Genomic DNA, 23,441 nt, shown 5'->3' with positions numbered 1-23,441 from the left:
ACAAACCGGACGTTATTCTAATTAACATCCTTGCCTTCTGATTTTCTCCTTCCTTCCCTTCCTTTCGAAAATATACCACGTCGCACATGAGCACTTGTACATACCAAGTGGCGCGAGTTGTCTATTCGTTCTGAAAACCGGTAGCAAATACTCAAGGACCCAAGTTGTATAATCGGGTGCTGGCAGTCAGCACTCTCAAAGTGGGGAGAAGATCGAGGCAAAGAAATCTGAAAAAATTTGTGCTAGACTCAACCGTAGTTGCAAGCTATGTAATGCGAAGCATTCTTGATGTATCGAGAATGGTTCTATAGGAACCATGTAACTGTTCTCTACGAATGGCTATGTAGAGATTATGTCCTGTAGTGTTTGTATTTAGATCCCGTATTCAAACTAAATTGTAAGCATATTAATTATGTTTTATTATGCAGTAGTGTAGACCAGCGAGACCTTCGCTTGCGTACGCCTCGGAGCCGCCATCCACGTACACTGGCAATACGGGTACTTCAGCCGCGCTGTATAAAATGTGTCATCGTCGTCTTCATGTTCATCATAATTTATTGCACCCTTAAAGACCTCTTGTGCGGTATACATTCGAAAATGTTGGCATCCATCAGCCACGTGAGTTCTTACAAAAATGGCACATTATTCAAAAATATGTGATACAGTAAATCATATGCTAAATTAACAACCAATGTATTAGCAAATGCATTAGATAACAATATTTGAGATAGTGAATAGAGAAAAAGTCTCAAAAACAGATGATTAGGTACTCAACAGTACAAAGCACAAATGAGTTAGTCCAAACAACAGTAACCTAGTGAAAAGAAGGACAGTAGGTGTTAGTACATTTTAGTAACATGTCTCCAAATTTCTAAGATCTCATTTACTGACAATGTGATCAGGCGAACAATGTCATAGTTCAGTCACAGACCATACAAACAATATATTAAAATCCGTAATATATCCATAGAGGCACTGTATGCTGAGACTTAAGAAAATGTGGTGAAAAGACCGGGCAGGGGTCGACGAGTCGATGAGTGAAGTTCATTTTATGCCCTTACTCGAGGGCATAAAAAAATTTTCTATCACCATAAACACACTTATCCGAGTCCAAACGTTATTAACAAGCTATATCCAGAAAGAGAGAAGCGTAATGGCATCATTACTCTGTATCGTATGCTTTGGCAGTGTCCTGTGTCTTTCACAGACTGCGACAAGGAAAGAGGCTGGTGGCGACGAGTCTTTCACAGAGAAGTTCTTTTGGATCACATACAGGCCGTCCAGAAGACCTACGGTACGGTGGTAAGGTTAAGCTTTGCTATCTCGACGTGGCAGCCACCTGCGTTTAAGGATTGATCTTCAGGACCTGAATAAACTTCACCATACCATACGATATCATAAACGAAGGCTTCAAGCAATGAAACTGCATGATAAAGCGGTGAACCTAATAACTTCTTTTGTCGTTTTCTTTTGTTCTTTTTTGAACGCTTGCGTATTAATTGAAAGTAGTACGTTTAGAGGCTCATATGCGAGTGCGACATAGTTCTTGGCGTTCATTCGTAGAAACCACGGAATGCTCTCCTATTCCGTGGTTCGTGATGAGAAATAGAAAAAAAATGTTAATTATGCCATTACACATTCGCTCGACACCGACATGCTGTCGAAAGCTGCACTTCACATGCGATGAACTTTTAGGCGCGCCAATGTACGCAAAATACATGAGGGGGTATAGCCTCTCCAATACTATAACAGTTAATAGAATGATATATTTATGCAGACCAGCACAATCTTATTGTTTGATTCACCTTGAAGTCCAAGGAGTGTCGCGTCCTGATTGAACCTTATACTAGTGAAGTGGGTTACATCGCTGTTCGCAAGCCTCCTTAGTTTCAAAGTTGTTGCATTTTTCATCACAGCCACCCCAGGTAAATTCGTCACACTTCCCCGTTTCGGTTTTGAAGGCCCACCTCGGGATGCTTGCTTTGCATTTGCCGACTTCAGCCTCCTGCTGGCAGCCTACATTTCAGAACCAAAAAAGAAGATTGTAACCACAATCAGAAACATATTTAACTAGTTATTGCTGACAAGAATGACATCGGAGTGAAGCTGTGAGGCGGACAACTTCATAACTGTGTTTATCATGCCTAATTGTGTCTGCGCTGTTTTCTGGACAAACTAGAAACATTGAACGAATTGTATTATAGACGGTTGGCTAATACTCGCTGTTCATAAGTTAAATGCAAGGAATTCGCTCTCTAGATTCGAATCGCTGAAGACTTTCGTGTACGCATATCTAATAGGCATTCACAAGCACCTACAGTCGGCTTCAAAACTTTTAAAGAGATCGTGGGGCCTGAGAAAAATGTTGGGTTACCAAGTAGTTTGGGCACGACGCCGGTAAAATTGCAGAACGCTTTGGTTCTCAGGAGGAGGAACAGGAAGATGTTGACTGAGGGCTGAACTAGTTCTGCAATACATGCCGGCAGTTGCCGCGCAAGGGCAGTTGTGCTCTGTGACACCTTCAGCCCACTACAGCAAATATTGTTCAATGTCACGGTGAGTCTCGCAAGCCAAGCATGAGGACGAGCAGCGAGTCCAATCTTGAGTAGCTATGCCGAAGCATGCGCTGATCCCGTGCGCAAATCATGCGGCAGCTGTGCCTGTGGCCTCTTCGGCCCATTCAAGACATGGGCTGGTGAGGTGGTAACCATAACAAATGAATATATATATATATATATATATATATATATATATATATATACATATATATATATATATATATATATATATATATATATATATATATATATGCGCGCGGCTTTGTTTAGAATACGTTGAGTGTCCCTCGGAGCGGATTCTTTTTGCTAGTCCAGATTTTAAGGCATTCGGAGCAAGTCGCTTCAAACACCTCATTGTCCTCTATGACTACATGCGACGGAAGCCATCGAAACTCTATAGTAAATCCGAGGCTACGCAGTTTTGTCATTAGGTGTAACGAACTTTTCGTGCACTGATCCAAAACAAACCATTATTTCAACAACTGCAGAGTGTAGTTTCTGTCCGATGGCACTGCAACTTACTGCACCGCTTTAGCTTATTCTTAAGGCTGCTTTCAATGTCTACACCCTTGCATACTGTAGTCGAGACGATACAGTGACGTCGGTCAGCCCAGGACACCATAGGGGACGAAATCACGAACCCTTCTGCGCTTGCTCCGTGCTCTCTAATGGTCGAACTACCGCCAGTGAAGGCTTAAGATGTTGGTCATGCGTTCTTTGCAAGTGTTCAAGCACCAACAATTCAGCTTCTGCTACAGGTGTAGAGCCCTTGTCGTGTACGCAAGAAATAGCTAGCAGTTTAGGTGTTCGTATGACCATGGTGGCTTCTCGCTGCGTTCCCGTGGGAAATTTCAGGCCAAGAAAACGAAAAGTATTGAGTGTCATGAAAGCATGCGACTTCGGTAAGTATCCGAAGGTGAATAAGCGGTACTCGCTCGTTTCGCTTGGTCGACATATCTCCGTAGGCAGTCGTTGAGAGGCGAGAAGAAGAACTGGTGGCAGCTGAGGCTCATGATTCACCGCAGCATTCGCCGCTGCTTGTGGCACTCCCAGGGCAATTCTGAGCTCTTGACAATAAAACGTCTGCAGCCGTTCGCACTAGACTCACACGGCGAGATCAGGAGCAGTTGGAAGAACATGCGGTCGACTGTCAGTGCCATACGAAACTTTGTCATCGACAGTCCATAACTTCCCCAGTATACCTGACAACCTTCGTATGATATTTACACGCGGTACATGGGATGTAGTAGTGTACACGGCTCGTCGCCAGTTCATCCTAGAGTCTAGCGTGGCCCGAAGTAACCGGATACACTTAGCTTGTTGACATATTTCCAATAGGCATCTTTAGACATGTTTCCCGTTGCCGCATGCCACTAAATAGCGTAAACCGAGACCTTCCCACTGATATTGAAAATCCTATCGACGCGAGTCAGGTCTGCGCAAACAGTCCCTTTTCTATCAAGTGAAGTTGGGGACAGCGCTGAGTACATGGAAGGAAATCACGGAAAACAGGCCGCATGGTGGTGTCCTGTCCCCAATGACATTGAACACGGCTGTAGCTGGTTAACACAATGCCTTGAAGAAAGCGCGAAAGATAGTCCGTGTATCAATACACGCCGACGAAATCGGCATTTGGTTCAGCATGAGGGTTGCTCGCATATACAAGTACAGTTCTGGAGTATCGAATCCCAAGCTGGGGGGGGGGGGGGCGAAATGCTCAGCTTTTCCTCACACCCTACTGTCCTTATTCTTTTCAAGCCGACTGTATATACAATAAGAAGAATGGGATGGTATATCCTATCGATGCCGAACTATTGCAGCTTATCCAGAGATCCCTACGTTATAAAAACATGAAAAATGAAGAGGAAAGCACTCACATTCATCGGCGACGACAGCAGAAGAGTCTGAAACATTGAGACAAGGTTGCGTCAAGACCCTTACTATAGCAGGCTTTCTTGCACATTTACACAACCTTTTACAAATGCTTTACGGCTGAATCCGATTGCTTGTTATTAACCATCTGTTGATATACACTTCGAATGAAGTCATCTTAAACTCTGGTGGCATTCAGTACAATAAGCGATATGCTTTCCGAAAACAACCTGACCGCTAGCTTTGTAACTGGATCTCCTGATTTCTTATCAGTTTCATCGTAGTGCATTCAGACAGCCGTTCGTTGACAGCTTAATTATTTTTAGCGTTATTTTTTGGCATGCCTGCGAGTGGAAGTAAAAGCACAAATCTTTTCAGAGGCACTGCGTTTCACTTGTATAGGCACTGTACAGCGAAAGCAATATTGCTATAGCTATTAAACTCAATCGTGCTTATCTCCGCCTAGGCCTCACAGTACGTTAGAGTGTCCTACACGCCAGACTTGTACGTAACGAATTGTAATGCTTTCTTGGTGCAGAGTAAAAGGGAAGCAGCTAGTCCGCTTCACACGTATCTTTCGAAGAGAATGGGCGTAGACGATTAGAGCACTGCGTACTGCCTGAGGTTAGCATGCAGTATTCCTCCAAATCAATGCCTTAAGCGCATATCCAGTCGTCGAAAATATCAGGTCTGTCTCGTGTTATCGCCCAAGAAGAACTGGATCATATTGAAAGCGTGAAATTTTGTGGAAGCATTAGGAAATTCGCAGGCCCAAGTTGGAATCGGTCGGATGCAGGAAAGTGGTAATTGGAGATCGCAGGGAGATGCCTTCGCCCCGCAGTGGACATAAAATAGGATGATGATGATTATGATGATGACGATGATGATAATGGGTGTTTTGGTCCGGTTCTGAGGACCGTGGTCCGGACTCGGACTCCACTATGGGTGTCGCTTGCGCCGCCGGGGCCCCTAAAACGAGGTAGCTGGCCTGCGCTTTACCGCGGCGTCGCAGTAAGCTGTCTCAGTGGACCCGCGCCATCGTCCGTATCTACCGCCGAGAGTTACTTGTCGGTGAGAAGGGGATGAGGCCGGGAGGTTGAAGGAAATAAGAAGCGGGTTTATTTTAGATATATACATAACTGGCTCCAGATATTGGAGCACACTCCATGTCGGAGCACATTAAACGTCTGAGCTTACTACAGTCTGAGGGCATACATGTCAGCCCACACGGCACTGTCCCAAAACGTCCGCTTTTAAAAGAGCCGTTTTTACTAGGTAACTGTTCGAGTGAATCTGACGAATGTGCTTCGGCCAATCATAACGGTTGAACTGTTGAACTATTCGCAAAGTCCCAGCCATGGTCGCGCCACCTTGCTGGACTGCGCCACTGATGTCCAACTTTCGAACCCACCTATGAAGCAGTGACGAAGCAATCTGCACGCGGGTCCACGCTGTTTCTACGGAAGTCGTCAACACTGGCTCATTGCTCTCCGTGACGGTCAGCTTGTCAGGGTCATGAGACCGGCCTTTACGGTCGTTACCGCTTCCAGGAGTGCAGCGGTTGCTGTCGCATCGAAGGAAGCGTCGTTGTTTGCCCGTCAAAGACGGCGTCGGGCCCCATTGTCGACCCGACAGGAGCTGGTGAAGGAGCTGCCTCGTGGGAAGCACTAAAACAATGGGCATTGCGGTTTTGGTACGCAACAACGGCCACATATTGGAAGTCAGCGCAAATGAAAAATTTAAGGCCATACCGCCCTGCTAAGGGGATGACCAGCGGAGCTGTAAACATCGTAGTAAGAAAATGTGTGTTAAAGACTTTATTGGCATCACTCATAGTCACTTAATAACGACGGTCACAATAGCTTTGTGGTCGCGATGATATGCAGTGATCGGCGTACCCGTGACGGCAAACACGTTCTTTCATAACTTCATATCAGTGCATGTACGGATTCGGTCGCTTAGATATATGGGGGGCTTATCCGTTCGAGCCCGCCGCTAACGGGCAGCCTCCTCGGCACGCTCCTCGCTGGTTCGTGCCGCCCGCCACTCTCGCTCACTTCTGTGGTCCCGAAGTTGGGGCTTGTGAGCAGCTTGTTCTTAGACAGTACGCACTACACGTGGCCTCCCCACACCAGAGCACACAACATACTAAGTGCCCATTCGGTTTCTTGCGCAGGCGCGGAAATGCAGTAGTTGACCTCTTAGCAACCACTGTCACACCAAATGATCGATGCGTGCTACGGCCATTAGCGATTCCTCGAAGCAGATAAACCGAGCAGATGGCTCAGTCAGGAGCTGCGGTAGCTGTCAAAACCGCACCACGCTCAGGCTTCGCAACATCTCGAACGTTACCAATCACCACAAAATAGGTCTCGAAGCACAGCCTGTAACACACCGCACAACTGAATTCGAAATGTCTCTCCAGAAAGTCCCTCTGAAATTTCGCATACGCACTCTTGTGCTCGATGATACCAGTACCAAGTCAAAACAAACAAAAGTGATAGCGAAGTTTCTACACGAGGCATCACAATCAGAGACAGTAAAGACCGTACTCAAAGGACTCGCTCGCAAGTATCTGCCACTGGGCAACTCGAGTGACGAAGACTATCCGCACTACAACGGCTCATCTTGCCCCAAGCTAGATAAACCCTTCAAGGCATGCGAAGTAAAGCAAGACCTCCAGAATTTAAATGGCAGGTCGGCCTCTAGCCCTTATGGCATCCCCAACCGGGTGCTCAGAAATCTGGACGACGGCTCCATAGTATGGTTGAAAGAGGATATCAATGGAATATGGGAACGACGGTCTGTCTCGGTGTCCTGGAAAATGGCCTCGGTCATCCTGATTCCAAAGCCTGGAAGACCCCCGAGTCTCTGAAACCTCGGACCCATTTCCCTCACATCCTGCGTGGGGAAAATGGCGGAACATGTCTTGCACAATCGCATCTCCATGTACATCGAGAAACAAGGATTGTTTCCGTACAACATGATCAGATTTCGTCCGGCCCTGTCAACGCAGGACGGGATGAAGCTAATCAAGTGTGAAATAATTGATAACAGAAATATAAGAAGCATTCTAGGCCTCGACCTGCAGAAGGACTTTGACAATTTATCCCATGCTCACATTCCTAACTCCATCTCGGAGCTTAACTTGGGAGACGCCTTTTACAGATAAATAAGCTCATTCCTCAAAGATCGCAAGGCCACGCTCAAAATCGGTGACTTCAAGTCCGACAATTTCAGTTTGGGCCCCAGAGGCACGCCACAAGGAGCGGTAGTCTCACCGCTGCTTTTTAACATCGCCATGAAGAAACTATCGCAAAGGCTATCCAACAAAGAAGGGATCAATCATACGCTCTACGCTGATGACATCACAATCTGGTGCACCGGAGGAAGCGAAGGAGCTGTTGAATTAGGCGTACAGGCGGCTTTAGATCAAACAGAGATGCACCTGAAAAATACGGGGCTTAGATGCTCCCCGAGCAAGTCTGAGTTCCTCCTCTACAGGCCAGCCAGGAGAGGTCCCCAACATAGAGGCTAGAAACCGTTGTCTGAAACAAACATCAAAATCTACACTAAAAGCGGCTGTATCATCCCAAGAGTAGATACCATTCGGGTCGTCGGCATGTTCATCGTATCCAATGGCAGTAACAATACGACACTCGAAAAGATCACAGCCAAGACTGAGAACATGATCAGACTCATCAACAGAGTTTCGAATAGGCATGGAGGCCTTCAGAATTACAAACTCGTCGAGTTGTTCCACGCGTTCTTCATCACTCATATAGCTTATATGGAAGCCATGCATAATTGGTATAACTCCGAGAAGAAAATATTAAACACGCTCTTCATATAAAGTATCAAAAATTTACTAGGCATTCTGTTACGCGCGAGCACGGACCTCCTTGTGCAACTAGAAGTGCACGACACATTGGACGAGATAATCGAGGGCCAGCAGTCAGCCCAACTGGCCCGTCTATCCTGTATCCCGGCTGGAAAGAAGATCCTGGTGGTTCTTGGGATCAACCCTATTCTCATGGAAAAGCGGAAATATGAAATCTCAGAAGATCAAAGGAATAACATACGAGTCGCGCCGTTTCCCCGTAATGTTCATCGTCAACACAACGTAGGCAGACGCAGGGAAGCGCCCTCGCCCTCCTCAAGCATACCAAAGATGATCCCTACTCGGCATGTTTTGTCGACGCGGCTCAATATGGACAGTCGTCCCACTTCGCCATTGCCCTCGTTGATCACAACGGACAGATAGTGAATGCTGCTTCCCTGAAGTGCTCAACACCAAACAGAGCGGAGCAGGTCGCAGTTGCTATGGCACTACTAGATAACAGCAAATCACAAATCTTCAATGATTCTAGATCGGTGGTCAGGGCCTTCGCTTCAGATTCCATCGCTGAGGAGGCTCACAAGATTCTCAAGAACAAGATAATCTCTCCGCACATCATCACGTAGTTTCCGGCGCACCTCGACCCCCAACTTGACTCCTTTCCCAATCTCAATGACATCGCCCACTCCAAGCGCGCGCACTAACCCAGAGCGCGGGAGCAGGGTCGAGCTCAGACCTCGGGGTCCTCGAGTTTCGGGACATTCTCATTACTTTCAGCGAAATGACTACGCACTATCACCTGGGAAGGAAGGACTTATCTTCCCCCTCATAGCAAACTGGCTAGACCTCTGGCGTGCGCTTTACACATGCTTCAGACTAAGTCCTATACAAACCTGGTCCTTTTCCATACGATCACTCCAGAGGCTTCTAGCTCTACTTGCCCCGACTGTGGGGCTGTTAGCAATCTCGCACACATGCCCTGGCGATGCCCCTCGTTACAAGGACCCAATCGCATCACGGAAGGAGAATGGAGCTCTGCCATCTAGAGCTCAGAACTTTCACGGCAAACTTGGGCTGTCCAGAGAGCCCACGATGCGGTGGTTACGCTCGGCCTACCAGTCCCCACGTGGGAGCGGCTCGGAGCTCTGCCCTAGGGAAAAGCTTCTCAAGACCTTGTAAAGGTCTGTCTGTCTGTCTGTCTGTCTGTCTGTCTCACTCTTATGCTCGTACAATTTGCTGGCGTGGTACCTGCATCACTTCGCTGCATTCTCCACTTCGCGGCACCCGTCTTCCTGTCGAGCCCACCGCTTACGGGTAGCCTCTCGAGCACAATCTTCGCTGCTACTCGCCGCCCATTTCCTAGCTTTCTTCTTGCTACGCCAGGTGTCAGCACATGCCTCACTGGTTTGCTCCTCCTCGTCCTAGAGGAGGGTGTTATGTCGTATTGGGTAGTTATTTAGTTTTCCTCTTGCTACACAAGGTGTTAACACATGCCTCAATGCTTTGCTTTGCTGCCTCACAGAGGACGCGGAAGTTTTGAGGCATGGACATTTAAAAATCTATGAGAGGGTACACATATACAGCTCCGCTGCATGAAAAAAGCAACTGAGTAGCTTGTATCATGGGCGCAGCTCTCATGGGGTACATGAAGCGCCTTGTACGTTCTGCAGGGCGTGCGTGTAGTGCACTAAGGTACAGAGATGGACCTAACGAAATACAAAAGTTACATTTATTCACGCATTTCAAACTTTGAACGCTAACTTGTTGTACAGTTGGTGGAGTTTCTACGGTCAAATTTAGTGAACGTGTTCGCCACTCTATCTTAGTGGGCCCGCTTGTTCTCCAGAGGGTGTTTAGTCACTAGTGCCAAAAAAATAATAATAAACCCCCAAACTGGTGGCGCCCGAGATTGCTCTGGGCCACTCGAGCTCACCACACTCGTAAATGGTTGAGGCTCCTGCGTTTGCTCTCACTGTAAAGAGGGACAAGTTTCGCAGCAGTCAAAGCGGTTGGATAATCCTCTGCCCGAGACTATGCATGCCATTTCATGGCCCTACGTGTCGAACGCAGGACGGCAGGAAGGAGGGGCCTTAGCAGAAGCAGGCGTGAAACTTATGCACTAACTTGCACACTTGCAGACCTAATAACTACTGATGGGCACCAGCTTGAGTTCGATGGATTCTACTTAATATAGCTGGGTAAGCTCTCTCAAACACGATCGCTCCTGCTTGGGTCGACAGAGGTACTGCCAAGCTATGCCTCTCTGAAAGCCAAACGATAGGCTAAATTTAGCTCCGATTGCGTCATCCGAGACACGAGACGACGCTATTTGTGCTCACCACACGTACATGCACGGTCGTGTAATGGAGTATTTCCTCTAAACAACCAAAACCAAGTAAGGCGTGTGGGTAATACGGCTGCAAAGATGTAAGCGATAATGTTTAACATATTTTCGTGACATGAGGTTCTAGCAACAGATGTGACGCACTTTGACCGATGTTAAAGACGCATCACATAAAAAGCACGTCAGAAAAAAAAAAGACGGTCACAACACAGCGATAGATTATCGGTTCGGTTTCCTCTTGTTGGATGATTGTAAATGCGTCAGTTTGCTGAAATGACAGTGATTGTGTGTATATATTTCGTCATTTTCTATCAAAAGCGCTCATTTGCGAGTCCCACAGTCTAGTACCTTTTCTTTTACGTACTTTGTTTACTTGCTTGCTGTTATACCTACTACAGAGGAGCAAAACTATTGGCTCAATCTAAGCACCTTACCCAATAGCACCACAGGGGCAGACTTTTATTCATTTTTTCTCTCTGATCACCTCTAATGTGCCAGTCCTCCTTATGGCTATAGCCACAAATTGAGGCCAAAATAAGAACAACCGAGTGTGCGTTAACTATATCGAGGCCAAAGATGAACAAGGAGTATATTATGTGAATAAAGAGCCAGGAACATAGTGAAGGCAATGTACATATTATCATGCATAGATGATAAGAAGTGATTTCAATAGTAATCCGGTAACATCACATAAGCATATGAAATACGGACTTACCTGAGGCCGATGATGATAAAGCCAGAAAAGTAGCCAGGACTACGAGAACGACCAAGGCCTGCATGGCTGCCACAGTGAACGCAATTGTGCCTCTCAAATGTTGGACGCGGTTTACTGTGCAGGTGAAGTCTCATTGTCCCTTAAATAGATTATCTTGCCCGGTAGGCGACCCGTGTGGAAAGGGTGGTGCATGGTATTCGCGCATGTGCGCTGTAAATCATGATGTTTACGGTCTCACAACGAGAAAAAGCTCTCCCTTCATCCGGTGCACAGATATGGCCTCATGCATACGCCATGCAGACTTCGTCCTCGCGTGAAAGCACAAGTGGCGCACGCGCATGCAAATGCCATGCATCGTGGGTGGTTGACGAATGATACCGTTTCACAATGCCTGCTCGTCCCCGGGACAGTTGGCTACGTCGTGGATTGCCACAACCACCGGCAAGCGCAGTTTGCACGCCGTAAACGAGTTTCCGAGACAAGTGAATTGATAAACTGGCGACGACTATACAGAACGAAATTGCAATGACTACAATAAATGAAAGATAACTTATAAGGCAACTTTCATAATTCATTTTACACTTTCATGTTTCTTCACTCTATTAAACACATAATCTGAGTTATTTTTGCACGCCAAAACGAGTAGCTGACGCATCCTTGCAACTTAAGTCGACAGTTAAAGCGTAATAGATATTAAAGACGAGGCTTTTTTTTTGCTGCATGAACAATTACAGAAGCAAAAAAATAGAGCATAGACGCCATGTAATGGTAGGCAATCACTAAGGCCGTGCTGCTGTTTGAATTCAATGGAAGCCATTTCAAGAGCCAGAAACACGGCATAGACGTTTGGTTTTCAGGCACCACTTATTGCCAAAACAAGTAGTTATTTCGCTGCCTAGTTTTATATACAATAAAATTGTTTCATCAAAACCTTTTATGTATGCTCGTTGATGCGTCAGAAAGTCCCGGCAACACATCGTGTTCGACGACAGTGCCCTGCGAGAATCCGGTGAAGGGTGCGGAAGTGTCGCTTCGTTTGCTGTCTTCACAGCCTCACCTGCTCAGCCATTGAGGTATTACTGCTGCATCTATCTCTGTTTGAGCCATTATAATATCCTAACTTGTTTTCTTCACAGGTGCCAGCAAGCCCTTAAGTGAGGGAAGAGCCGTACATGCCAAAGAAAGCGTCACTGCAAACGAAGGCCATGGTTGAGTACTTAGGATCTCGTGCCGACATACAGCAATCAACGGCACGAAAAATATCAAGTCCAGAATGGTGCAGTGGTGCATGGACGCCGCACACATGCGTTAACATGCATTGCCCTATCCGCGCGAACGTTTATGTGCCCTGCGACGTTTACCAATTTACAGAGGCTACCTCAGAAGTTAATCCCGCTGAATGTAACACAACGTGACCTCCGACCTCGGGCGCAGAGGCAAAATGATGTAGCCACTCTCTAGCGCAGGGGGTATTAAAGATCCTTATAGCATTAAATTGAATGGATTTATGTTTAAAGAGGTAAGATGATTCGCCATTTTGTGGTCATGCAAGTACTGGCGATACTGTTATTAAAATACATTTGTGGTCGACATTTCTGCATCCAATTATGAATATGTGCAATGGCTGGCATGCTATATCGTTCCTGTAGCCAAACCGTTAGAGGTTCGCAAGGTCAAGAGCCATACACTTAATTTTTTTTTTTTTGCACTGAGCCTCTAAGTGAAAAAAATGCGCAAGTAAATTTTAATTATTGATCAACAATAGATAAATTCCTCAAAGTCGCGAAAATGACAGTACTTTCTGTGTTAAATATTTCCATCACAATGAGTTTTTAGGTGCGTTACATTTTGTTTTTCATATCTTTCCAAATGCATTCTATTTCCGACATGTACATAATTGTGTTTTAATGCTATCTTACATTATTCTGTGTAGACTTGTTTATGTCTGTATTAAGTAATCTTGCTTCATCAACGCAAAACGAGACAAACGACGGCAAGGAAGGTGGGATGAAGACACTGTTCGTCTTCATGCTCTACCAACTTCAGTCATGATATCTAGATCTGAAAGTTTTCTTTTTATCAGCATTTATATTTGCTGCTATCAACCGTATTCACGTGTGCTTTGTGGACTTTATAGCATAAGGTGGCAGTGATTTATTGTATTTTGAATGTGGTGTGGACCCATGTTTTGTTTATTTGCAACAAAGAGGCGACAGTGAAATGCATTGAAGCACCCGACCGGTTATTTATAACATTGGTTGGGTGCTTGAATGCATTTCGCTATCACTGCTTCAAGACGTGCGTACATGTGTGCACACACGCACATATACACGACACACATATCGTCCGAAATACATCCGCCACAGGATCCCATTTCGGATGTCCAATGGATGTGCAAATTTGTTTTTTAGATATTCATCGGACCACCGATGGACGTCTGCTGGAGATTTACGGACGTCCATTGGAAGTCTGTTATATCGGATATGGATATCCATAGGACGTCCGACGGATATTCATGGTTGCTTGGGCAGGAATATCCCTTGGACCCCAAATATCCTATGGACATCCCGATTAGATGCGAACGTCCAAGTCCCGATTAGGGCGTTCAGTAGACAACGTGAGGACAATAATTTCGGGATCTCCTATTTAAGACATTCTGCGGACATCCACACGATTGAAGTGCTGGGACCTAAAAAAATCCCAAAAATTTAATCCTGTGGATGTCCGAAGGATGTTTTCAACGGCATGCCCCATACCGGCCATATGTGGGACTAACACACAGTATCCAACACGTAGTTCGTGATCATGATGCGGAATCTTAAGTCACTTCTACGGCTGCTTTCAGCGCACGCTCTCCCGAAAAGACGTCAGCCAGCAAGTGAAGCTGCTGCACTCAGGATCAAACTTACAATTCAGACTATAAAGGGACAAGTTGCAACGAACGACCTAAACTGCACAACCATGTCGGGAGGAAACGTTACAAAGTGGTAGGCAGAGCGCCGGAACAGCTGTACATTACCATCTACCACAGGCGTAACCGAATCAATTGTGCCCTACGCTCTCCGAACATGTCGAGGAAGACGACTACTGCAACCTCTGCAACGGCTGCAACCCCTGCCACAGAGTAGAGCAGTGTCTGGCTTTACCCAGTCGAATTTACCCAGTGAAAATTGAGTGGAATGTGTATAACTGCTAAATATGGCCTGGAGAAAGGCTCTGGTAACTTCAAGTGGCTAACATATTTGAACTGTTCAGCAAATTTTGCATTGATGTGCCTGCGACTACGGAAGTGAGCCCGCAGCAAGCCTCATGATAACTTCCGTAGTGGCCCCACTTCGAATTATTAAATTTTCTTGTTACCCAAAGTGCATTTGTAAACAGTTTAATTCATGCGCACTTTTAATAACCATGCATGGTGCTTCATAAATAACACCTAATGGCTGAGCTTGTATGACGAAAGTATTGAGTTTTATTTGTTTGGCCAGAAGTTTGGCGTGTGGCCAGAAGCCACACAAAACCGGGCCGAACTTTGGTAATGGTATGTAAAATGCGGCAGGCCTGCTGCATTGCTAGGGCACATTATGAGGAACGTTCCTATTATGTTTATATATAATCAATATGAACGCCTTGTGGATATCCTAATTCCACAACCAAATGTCCCACAAACGTCCTTTGGACGAGTGGTAACACAAAATGTCCCAGAAGCGTCCTTCATCCTGACAAAGATGTCCTTAGGACGTGCTCGGAATTATGCAATAAGAATAATCCATATTTAAACATCTCTCGGACGTCCGAATATCCGATTATGACGTTTGCGGGACCTCTCTCTGAACGTCAATTCGCGAGCATGCGACAATCCCATGGACATCCAAGAATCATTCACAGGCTTCTTACACGTCCTAGGACGTTCGAATGTCTCGTTTCGGATCTCTGCTAGGCATCTGGAGGACGTTGGTAGTCCAATGGGAAAATGCCGAAATTTATAAGCTGCTGCACCAGAACATAGCAAACATCCATATTCTGAAATAGGGCGTATATACGTTATTTAAATCATCAAAAGCAGGTCTCTACGCATTTCGAATCGACTATTGCATAGTTTTCGTTACATTCCATCCGCTCTCACTGCTTTCATAGCTATATAATCAATGTGCCCTCGCCAGTTAAGACAGACGTCGTAAATTAACATACCTATTTGTGGTACACTTTCGAGGCGATAGCAAAGTGATATGATCACCGGATTGTTCAGCGGAAAAACTAAACTTGAATATTGCCTAGCATTTATGAAGAGCCGCAGGTCTGCAAGCGCTTATATATAATGAGTGAATGTCTATATATATGATTCAAAGAACGCTTTCACGTATATATATATATATCACAATGACATGGAATGAAACTGAGTCAACAATTGAATAATATACGTTATGTTAGAGCTCCTGGAGGATCACCGCGTGATTGCTTGTAAGTACACGATGAAGAGCCTCCTTAAGAAGAGTAAAATTACTTCCCGTTAAAAAATTCATCTATCGATGTCACACGATATTTAGGAACTCTAAATTTCTTTGATACATCCTAAAAAAATTTTATGTTCTACACTATCGTACGCTTTTCAAATATCTAGAGTAGCAAGATCAGCAACGTGCCCTTCGCGCCTTGCTATTTTTATTCGTCTTTCTAAATTAACATGGGCCTGTCAAATTGAATGCCTTGGTCTGACTCCACTTTGGCATGGGTAAAGCAAATGTTTGCCCTGAATATATTTCACATATTTCACCAAATTTGAGGTTAGTGCTATTGGTAGAATATTATTACGGTGTATCCTTCACCCTGATACTTAAGAAATGGAATTAATTTAGGCATTTTCCAAGCACACGAAATTCCCAAAAATTTCACAGACGTGAATAACGACATTTAAAATATCAACAAAAGACCCCCTACATATTATTTCTAACATGGTATAGGTCACACAATCGCCACCGGGAGCTGAATCAGGTAGTCCTTCCACAATCTTAGCCAATTCTTCCATAGAAATTTCTGTATAGTCGTTCGACGGCGTTCGTATAATGGAGCGATTTGTCAAAAGCGAATAAAATCGAAGATATAATCCCATAGCAATTTTTTCTAGTGTTTTCGACGGAATTTGAAACGAAACAGGCAACATTACATGTTCGCAAAATCGCCTTTCTAGTACGAAAAAAATATCATTTTCGTTTACTATAGAATTTCGACAGGAAATCAAAATATTCGCAGTCGTGCTCTTCTTTTGCCCTATCAACTGTCTGCTTAAACACAGCTCCTTAAAATTCATAATCGCTCCGATATTCGGGACATTGATTTGGTACATCGAAACTGCCTTCTTTAGAATATTTAATTTTAATTTGAAGTTTCTCTACCGAAAAGTATGCTCCACAACTCCTATAGCTAACAATCCGATATGAGGCATACAGGTTCCCATATAAAAGCTGCGTTTTCCCATATGTCACATGAGTTTATTGGGTATAGGATCGAGTTACGGGGAATACGAAGTTTTTTCGATAGGGATGGCTGGCTTTTATTGGACTTAAGATGAGGAAATTAGATATATTCCTCGCTGATGGGGGACGTAGGTATTTCCTGTCCCCGAGCGGTATTCTATACGCCCGCCATTTGTCGTTCTACATCTTGGCTATTCTGACTGCTAACTAGTAGCAATGGAGACTTGAGTGGTATTTGGAGAGTCGGAATAATTAGACGTAATCATCTGTGCCTTTTTTTCACTAGCCTGTAAGTCAGAATCTGTTAACTATGATGATACAGGACCTAGTTCAATAGTCTGCGCCGCATTAGTTATTTGCGCGGTGATAGCTAGGAAAACAGGATCACCAAGACTCACTACGAGTCGTTCCATAGCCTTGGCCACAACTTTTTCTACTGCCGTTTTTTATGGGTGCAGTGATATGTGGGTGTCCATAATGGACTGCTGTCTAGCTGTAACTATACCATATCCATACGTCCTTTCCTTGGCCATAGACTATGCGTTGGCACTGTGGTGATGTCCTCCCTCCTGGAGCAACGTCGCACCTGGAGCAACGACTGTTAGTTCCAGTATCTGTATTGCTTGGCCCCGAGCAGAACAGTTAGAATATATATAGTTAGCGGAATGACTTTCCCAACATAAGCAGCATCGTTCGTTTTGGTCATTGCAGACATTTTGTGTGATCTAGCTCCGCTTGCGCGACAACGTTGGTCAATTGATTTGCACCCGCCAGCACTATGACTAAATATCCAACAATTGAGAGGCTGTAGCGGTCGCGGTGCAAGAGACTCCACTCAGAATATAAGGGGACACAGTTTGATCTCTGTTGGACAGAAAATTCCAGCAAAAGTGGCAATCACCGATTCCGTCGGCATATCCGAACATTGTCTCCGACTCTCGTGCGTTGATATATACAGCTATCGTTCCCGCCCCAGCTAGCTTTTCCATTGTTTCAGTTGGAGTTAAGCTGGAGTCGGCACTTCGGACTTTTTCTATGGTACATGCAAAGTGCACAGGAATGAATGCACTCACCACTGTTGAAGCCGAACACGTGCATTTAGGTGAACCTCTTAGACAGGACTGACCCGGCGACCAACACACAACACCTACACGGCCGAATTGTCAGCATCTGCGATGATCTGCTAAAGTGTGCTAGCATGGAGGGGTTTCCTGGGCAGCCATGGGCATAGGTCGGCAGTGTGGAAGAATACTCACCCACACTCAATCAAAATAATTTTTTTCAGGCCCCGCACTTACGTTCACTCTCACCTCCACTCACACTCACAAGCACCCACTCACACTCGCACTCACCTCCACTCACATTCACTGGCACTCACTTCCGCTCACACTCACTGGCACTCACTTGCACTCGCACACACCTCCACTCACATTCACTGGCACTCACTCACACTAGCCTCCACTCACACTCACTGGCACTTACTTGAACTCGCACTCACATCCGCTCACACTCACTGGCACTCACCTCCGCTCACACTCACTGGCACTCACTTGAACTCGCACTCACATCCGCTCACGCTCACTGGCACTCACCTCGGCTCACACTCACTGGCACTCACTTGAACTCGCACTCACATCCGCTCACACTCACTGGCACTCACCTCGGCTCACACTCACTGGCACTCACTTGAACTCGCACTCACATCCGCTCACACTCACTGGCACTCACCTCGGCTCACACTCACTGGCACTCACTTGAACTCGCACTCACATCCGCTCACACTCACTGGCACTCACCTCCGCTCACACTCACTGGCACTCACCTCCGCTCACACTCACTGGCACTCACTTGAACTCGCACTCACATCCGCTCACACTCACTGGCACTCACCTCGGCTGACACTCACTGGCACTCACATCCGCTCACACTCACTGGCACTCACCTCCGCTCACACTCCATGGCACTCACTTGAACTCGCACTCACATCCGCTCACACTCACTGGCACTCACCTCGGCTCACACTCACTGGCACTCACTTGAACTCGCACTCACATCCGCTCACACTCACTGGCACTCACCTCGGCTCACACTCACTGGCACTCACTTGAACTCGCACTCAAATCCGCTCACTCACTGGCACTCACCTCCGCTCACACTCACTGGCACTCACTTGAACTCGCATTCACATCCGCTCACACTCACTGGCACTCACCTCGGCTCACACTCACTGGCACTCACTTGAACTCGCACTCACATCCGCTCACACTCACTGGCACTCACCTCCGCTCACACTCACTGGCACTCACTTGAACTCGCACTCACATCCGCTCACCCTCACTGGCACTCACCTCGGCTCACACTCACTGGCACTCACTTGAACTCGCACTCACATCCGCTTACACTCACTGGCACTCACCTCGGCTCACACTCACTGGCACTCACTTGAACTCGCACTCACATCCGCTCACACTCACTGGCACTCGCCTCCGCTCACACTCACTGGCACTCCCCTCGGCTCACACTCACTGGCACTCACTTGAACTCGCACTCACATTCACTCACACTCACTGGCACTCACTTGAACTCGCAGTCACCTCCGATCACACTCACTGGCACTCAGTTGCATTCATCTCCGCTCACACTCACTGGCCCTCACTCGCACTCGCGCCTTTGAAATGAGTGCAAGTGAGTGCACTCGTGAGCGAGTGTGCTGCTCTCTGCCGCTCACAATTCGTGAGCGGCAGTTTCTCGCTATTTCACGGCAGGTACAAGGAATCGGCTGAGAAAGGTGTCGGGACTGACACAAAGAAGAGAGAAACAATTGAGCAGTGACAAGAGCTTCGACAAAGTCGTGTCGGGTGTCTATGGCTGGGACGTCGGCGCTCCTTACCACGGCGTCTGAGCCCAATGACAATTCCACCGCCGCGATGCCTCAGGACACTGTAAAGACCACCAGTGCGACTGCTGGCAAGGAGTCCACTAAACAGAACCACCATTCCTCCTCGTCCTATGGTCCCGCAACCACTGTTACCATAAATCAAAACCAAATCGCTCCAGATGCACCATCACACAGGAACCGTAGGCCTGGAAATTGCCTCCCTGTCCGGTTGTCTAGGCCAACCGGCCTCCTCGTCTGCCGCAACAGCTGACGTTGCTACCGGCTCTATAGAAAGCAAGCACTGAGTCTCTCCAGCTGTGTCACAGGAGAGTAAGATCAATCAGGCCGAGGCCAGTGCACCGGCATGTGCACAGGACCAGCGCATATCCCCTATAGCAATGTCAAAAAACAAGGGTGACAAGATGGCTAACCAGGAGCAGAAGACACAGCTGGAGAAGGCCGCGGATGATCAATAGCCTCCTGCTGCGTCCACCGCACAACCAGCGGCACCTCCGCCAGATGAGCCACAGCGCAGACACCGCACAACGACAAAGAGGCAAGGAGAGAAACAATATGCCGACAACGTGCACAGCGTGGACAGCAAAGTGCACATATCAATACGCAAAAGCTCTGAATGGAAGAGCGGCATGAAATCTGCAGGTCAATACTTATTTTCCTCCTGACAAACTAACCGCGCAGTGCGCTAGATACGGAGATTTGTGACACAAGCATAGAGTACGTGACGCGAGATTTTCGTTACGGAGAAACAAGTAGAAAGTCAAGTTCAAGTAACGGATAATTTCTCCAAGGTGTACGAACCATCATCAGAATCCTTTCCTTCTATAACTTCGTTTTTGGTCAGGAAACATTTATATGATAGATTAATATTTTGCCAGCACATGTGGGCAACCCGTTCAGGAAACGCACAGTAAATGCTGTGTCAACAATTTACGATAGAATATTTCAGCTTTGCGAGATGTGTTATCATTGAACGTTAGGCCCATGGTGCATGTGACCGCCATCAACGGAGACGTTGTCAATATGCCAAGATATTAACGCTTTACCACACTGTCATTGTGTAGTGTGCTAGAGCCCAGAAGTATACCTATGGATGCACTGAAGAATGTGACTTTTCAAGCATTCTGCATCCCCAAAGATACTGCTGTGGCACCACCTCGTACATAGAAACCTGAACGCTTTCGTGGATTGGCGGTGTCTCCTAGGCCTAACAGGTTTGAGACAAACCTCTGATATCGATAATCACGACAAAGCAGCACCAGCGCTTTCATCTCAGCATAAGATGAGACTAAGTGATGGCTAATTTTACATGTTTTTCGGCTACTACAAGCAAGTAGCAAGGGTAAACTCGTAACGGAGCCGGCGGTCCTGGTACTGCCTTGTCACGCAATGGTTCCAACTGCCAGTTGTCCACAGCACAGGACTTGCATGCACACAGTGCATGTGGAGGTGACGTATCATGGTAGCGCACTATGCTGAGCTAAAACTGCTGTTCAATGTTCACCTCATGCACGCACACTGCTGTCGTATTGTTGCCTATCGTAGTGCAAATGTTTCACGTAACCTCTGCCTTCCGTGCGGCAAATATTCTCTGCGAGGTCTCCACATTTCGCCTTTGCGTCGCCCTGGCTACCACTACTTAGCTAATTTGGAATGCTAACGTAGCGCAAGCAAGATTAGGGCATGTAAAGAGAACATGATCACACAGGCACAGTGCTATGGGCATTAATGTGCTCGTCTCATGTCCTCGTCTTATTCGTGCAACACTAGCATTCCAAAATGGCATACCAACAAGCTTGCATTATGCCATTTCCTGCTGCATTCTCAGTGCAATAAACCTCTGACAAAGTGATACACAAGGCCATCGCTTCGCGCCATGCGCGCTTAACTGTTTGATAGCCACTTACATCCTACATGACACCACTGCGTCTACGCCGTTCTTCTAACACTTGTGCGCCGTTTCAATCTTAGTCGATGACATCACATTCTTCACACGTGATCTTGCTCGTGCCGAGGCTGGCCGGCACATAACTCACTCCAATTCCTGATCTTCAACTACACGAATTGCTTTTCGTGCGCGTATGCAAATTACGATACCCACATATTTATTGTGCAATCACAATACACACAAGTCACAAACATATTATTATGAAGACTTGCAGAGCCACTGGCTAGGCAATCTTGTCAAATAGTCATTATTACTGTTCATTATAGTTACACGAACCCATTTCGAAAAATACAAAATCTATATGCCTGCATTGTATGCTACATCTTAAAGCGCCAACGCCAACTTGGCAGCCCGATTTCCCAGCATCAATCAACAGGATTAATTTGATGACCAATTCGGATGGCATGCAGAATACATTCATGTAAGCCGGGATGCGACACATGAACTGTCATGTTCTGTGCAGACATACAGTAATTGCCACCATAAAAATAATAAAACTGCGCAAAAATAATAACTAATGTTTAAGTCTTCAACCTGCAAAAAAAGGTGCTTGCCAATTCCTACAGCCGTCTTCTAACCATTTGCAGTTACATCTACAACTTTTCTTCCATCATTTATTCTGCGGTATTGCCTCATTCCTTCTAATTCTTATCATGTTTCAACCCTATAGGGTAAGACAGTGAAAATGCATTGAGTGCATACATATGCTTTCAAGAATTTTGGTGGTATGCCAATCAGGGCTTGCGAGTTCCTGCAACAAGCTCTTCGACCCATTACTCGTTACCCTAACTCATCCCTATGGTACTGTTACTCTTACCCAGAGCTTAAGGTAAGGGGCGAGGGTGCAGGAGGGGGAGATGGCCGCTCCATTCACCTGCAAAATTAGCCGTTTTCAGAAAGAAAAGCAAACCCATATAGAGAATGATAGGCTATGCAAGACGGATAACCTGTCCTTCCATTACCTGTACTTCCAGCATGTCTTCCTGTCGCACAGCGGTGGACGTGAAGCTCATGACGGAACTCGAAGACAAGCAACAACTCCTCCTGACCGGTGCCGTGGTCTCCACAAGCGCCATAATTTTCTCATTGCTGGTCACTTTTCTGGTCCTCGCATACTACGCCATGGCCCCCGATTCGCCGCTGGCCTGCATCACGGTCAAGTGCTTTGCTGAGCGCGACAACCTGGCCACTTTCAATGCCACAAGGATCCGTGCAGCGACTTTTACGGCTACGTCTGCGACTCGTGGGTTGCGGGCGGAAAGGACGTTCGTAGTTTTCGCCGAGACAACATTGAGGCATTCGTGGCCAGGGTCAACGACTCTCTGGAGCCAGCATAATAGCGAAGGTAAGATGACAATTCTCTCATCTCAGGGCTATATATATATATATATATATATTAAATGCGGGAGCATGTAAAAAAGCAAAAACAAACATTTTCTCGGCCGGAGTCCGACCTTCTTCAAGAGTGAATTTGCAAGCAATTGCAAGCGCAACTTCTTTTGCATTTTCTCTGTGAGAGCTAAGCAATCTTAAAAAAAATTGTACGGCCTCAACCCAACACAAGTACATCCACTCAGGTCCAACAATAAAAGCATAGGAACGAAATAACGAAAGAAAGAACCAACAAATGAAGTAAAGTACAAAAATAAAATTATGCAGATCCTAAGCACTGTAGGAATCAACGTAAGAGAATCTTTCTGTGCTGTTTACTTTTATTGATGATAATAAGCAGTGATGTTGACAGCGAATGTTTAATTTCTTCAACGTTTTGTGCAACACAAGAGTGGCGAGTTGATGTT

General features: G+C 46.2%; 1 protein-coding gene across 1 annotated transcript; it reads right to left on the bottom strand.

Moving 5' to 3' along the window:
- Window positions 1-512: 512 nt before the first annotated feature.
- LOC142563883 (kunitz-like toxin PcKuz1) lies at window positions 513-11,668 on the bottom strand. Its single transcript, XM_075674570.1, has 4 exons — window positions 11,328-11,668; window positions 4,436-4,462; window positions 1,806-2,016; window positions 513-1,339 (listed from the first exon to the last, which is right to left on the bottom strand). Exons 1-3 carry the CDS (start codon window positions 11,389-11,391, stop codon window positions 1,847-1,849), a joined length of 261 nt encoding a protein of 86 aa, XP_075530685.1. The 5' UTR covers window positions 11,392-11,668; the 3' UTR covers window positions 513-1,339; window positions 1,806-1,846.
- Between the last annotated feature and the right edge of the window lie 11,773 nt (window positions 11,669-23,441).

This window comes from Dermacentor variabilis, chromosome 11, assembly GCF_050947875.1.
Source record: "Dermacentor variabilis isolate Ectoservices chromosome 11, ASM5094787v1, whole genome shotgun sequence".
Taxonomy (NCBI): Eukaryota; Metazoa; Arthropoda; class Arachnida; order Ixodida; family Ixodidae; genus Dermacentor; species Dermacentor variabilis.
Note: the sequence above shows the minus strand (reverse complement) of the source record. Positions and strands in the feature narration are given on the sequence as shown.

Bases quoted from the DNA above. Each gene is read 5' to 3' on its own strand.
- LOC142563883 (XM_075674570.1), bottom strand. From the start codon at position 11,391: ATGCAGGCCTTGGTCGTTCTCGTAGTCCTGGCTACTTTTCTGGCTTTA. The intron at 4,463-11,327 runs GTAAGTCCGTAT...TCAATGTTTCAG, and splicing joins TTTATCATCATCGGCCTCAG to ACTCTTCTGCTGTCGTCGCC. The intron at 2,017-4,435 runs GTGAGTGCTTTC...TCTGAAATGTAG, and splicing joins TGCTGTCGTCGCCGATGAAT to GCTGCCAGCAGGAGGCTGAA.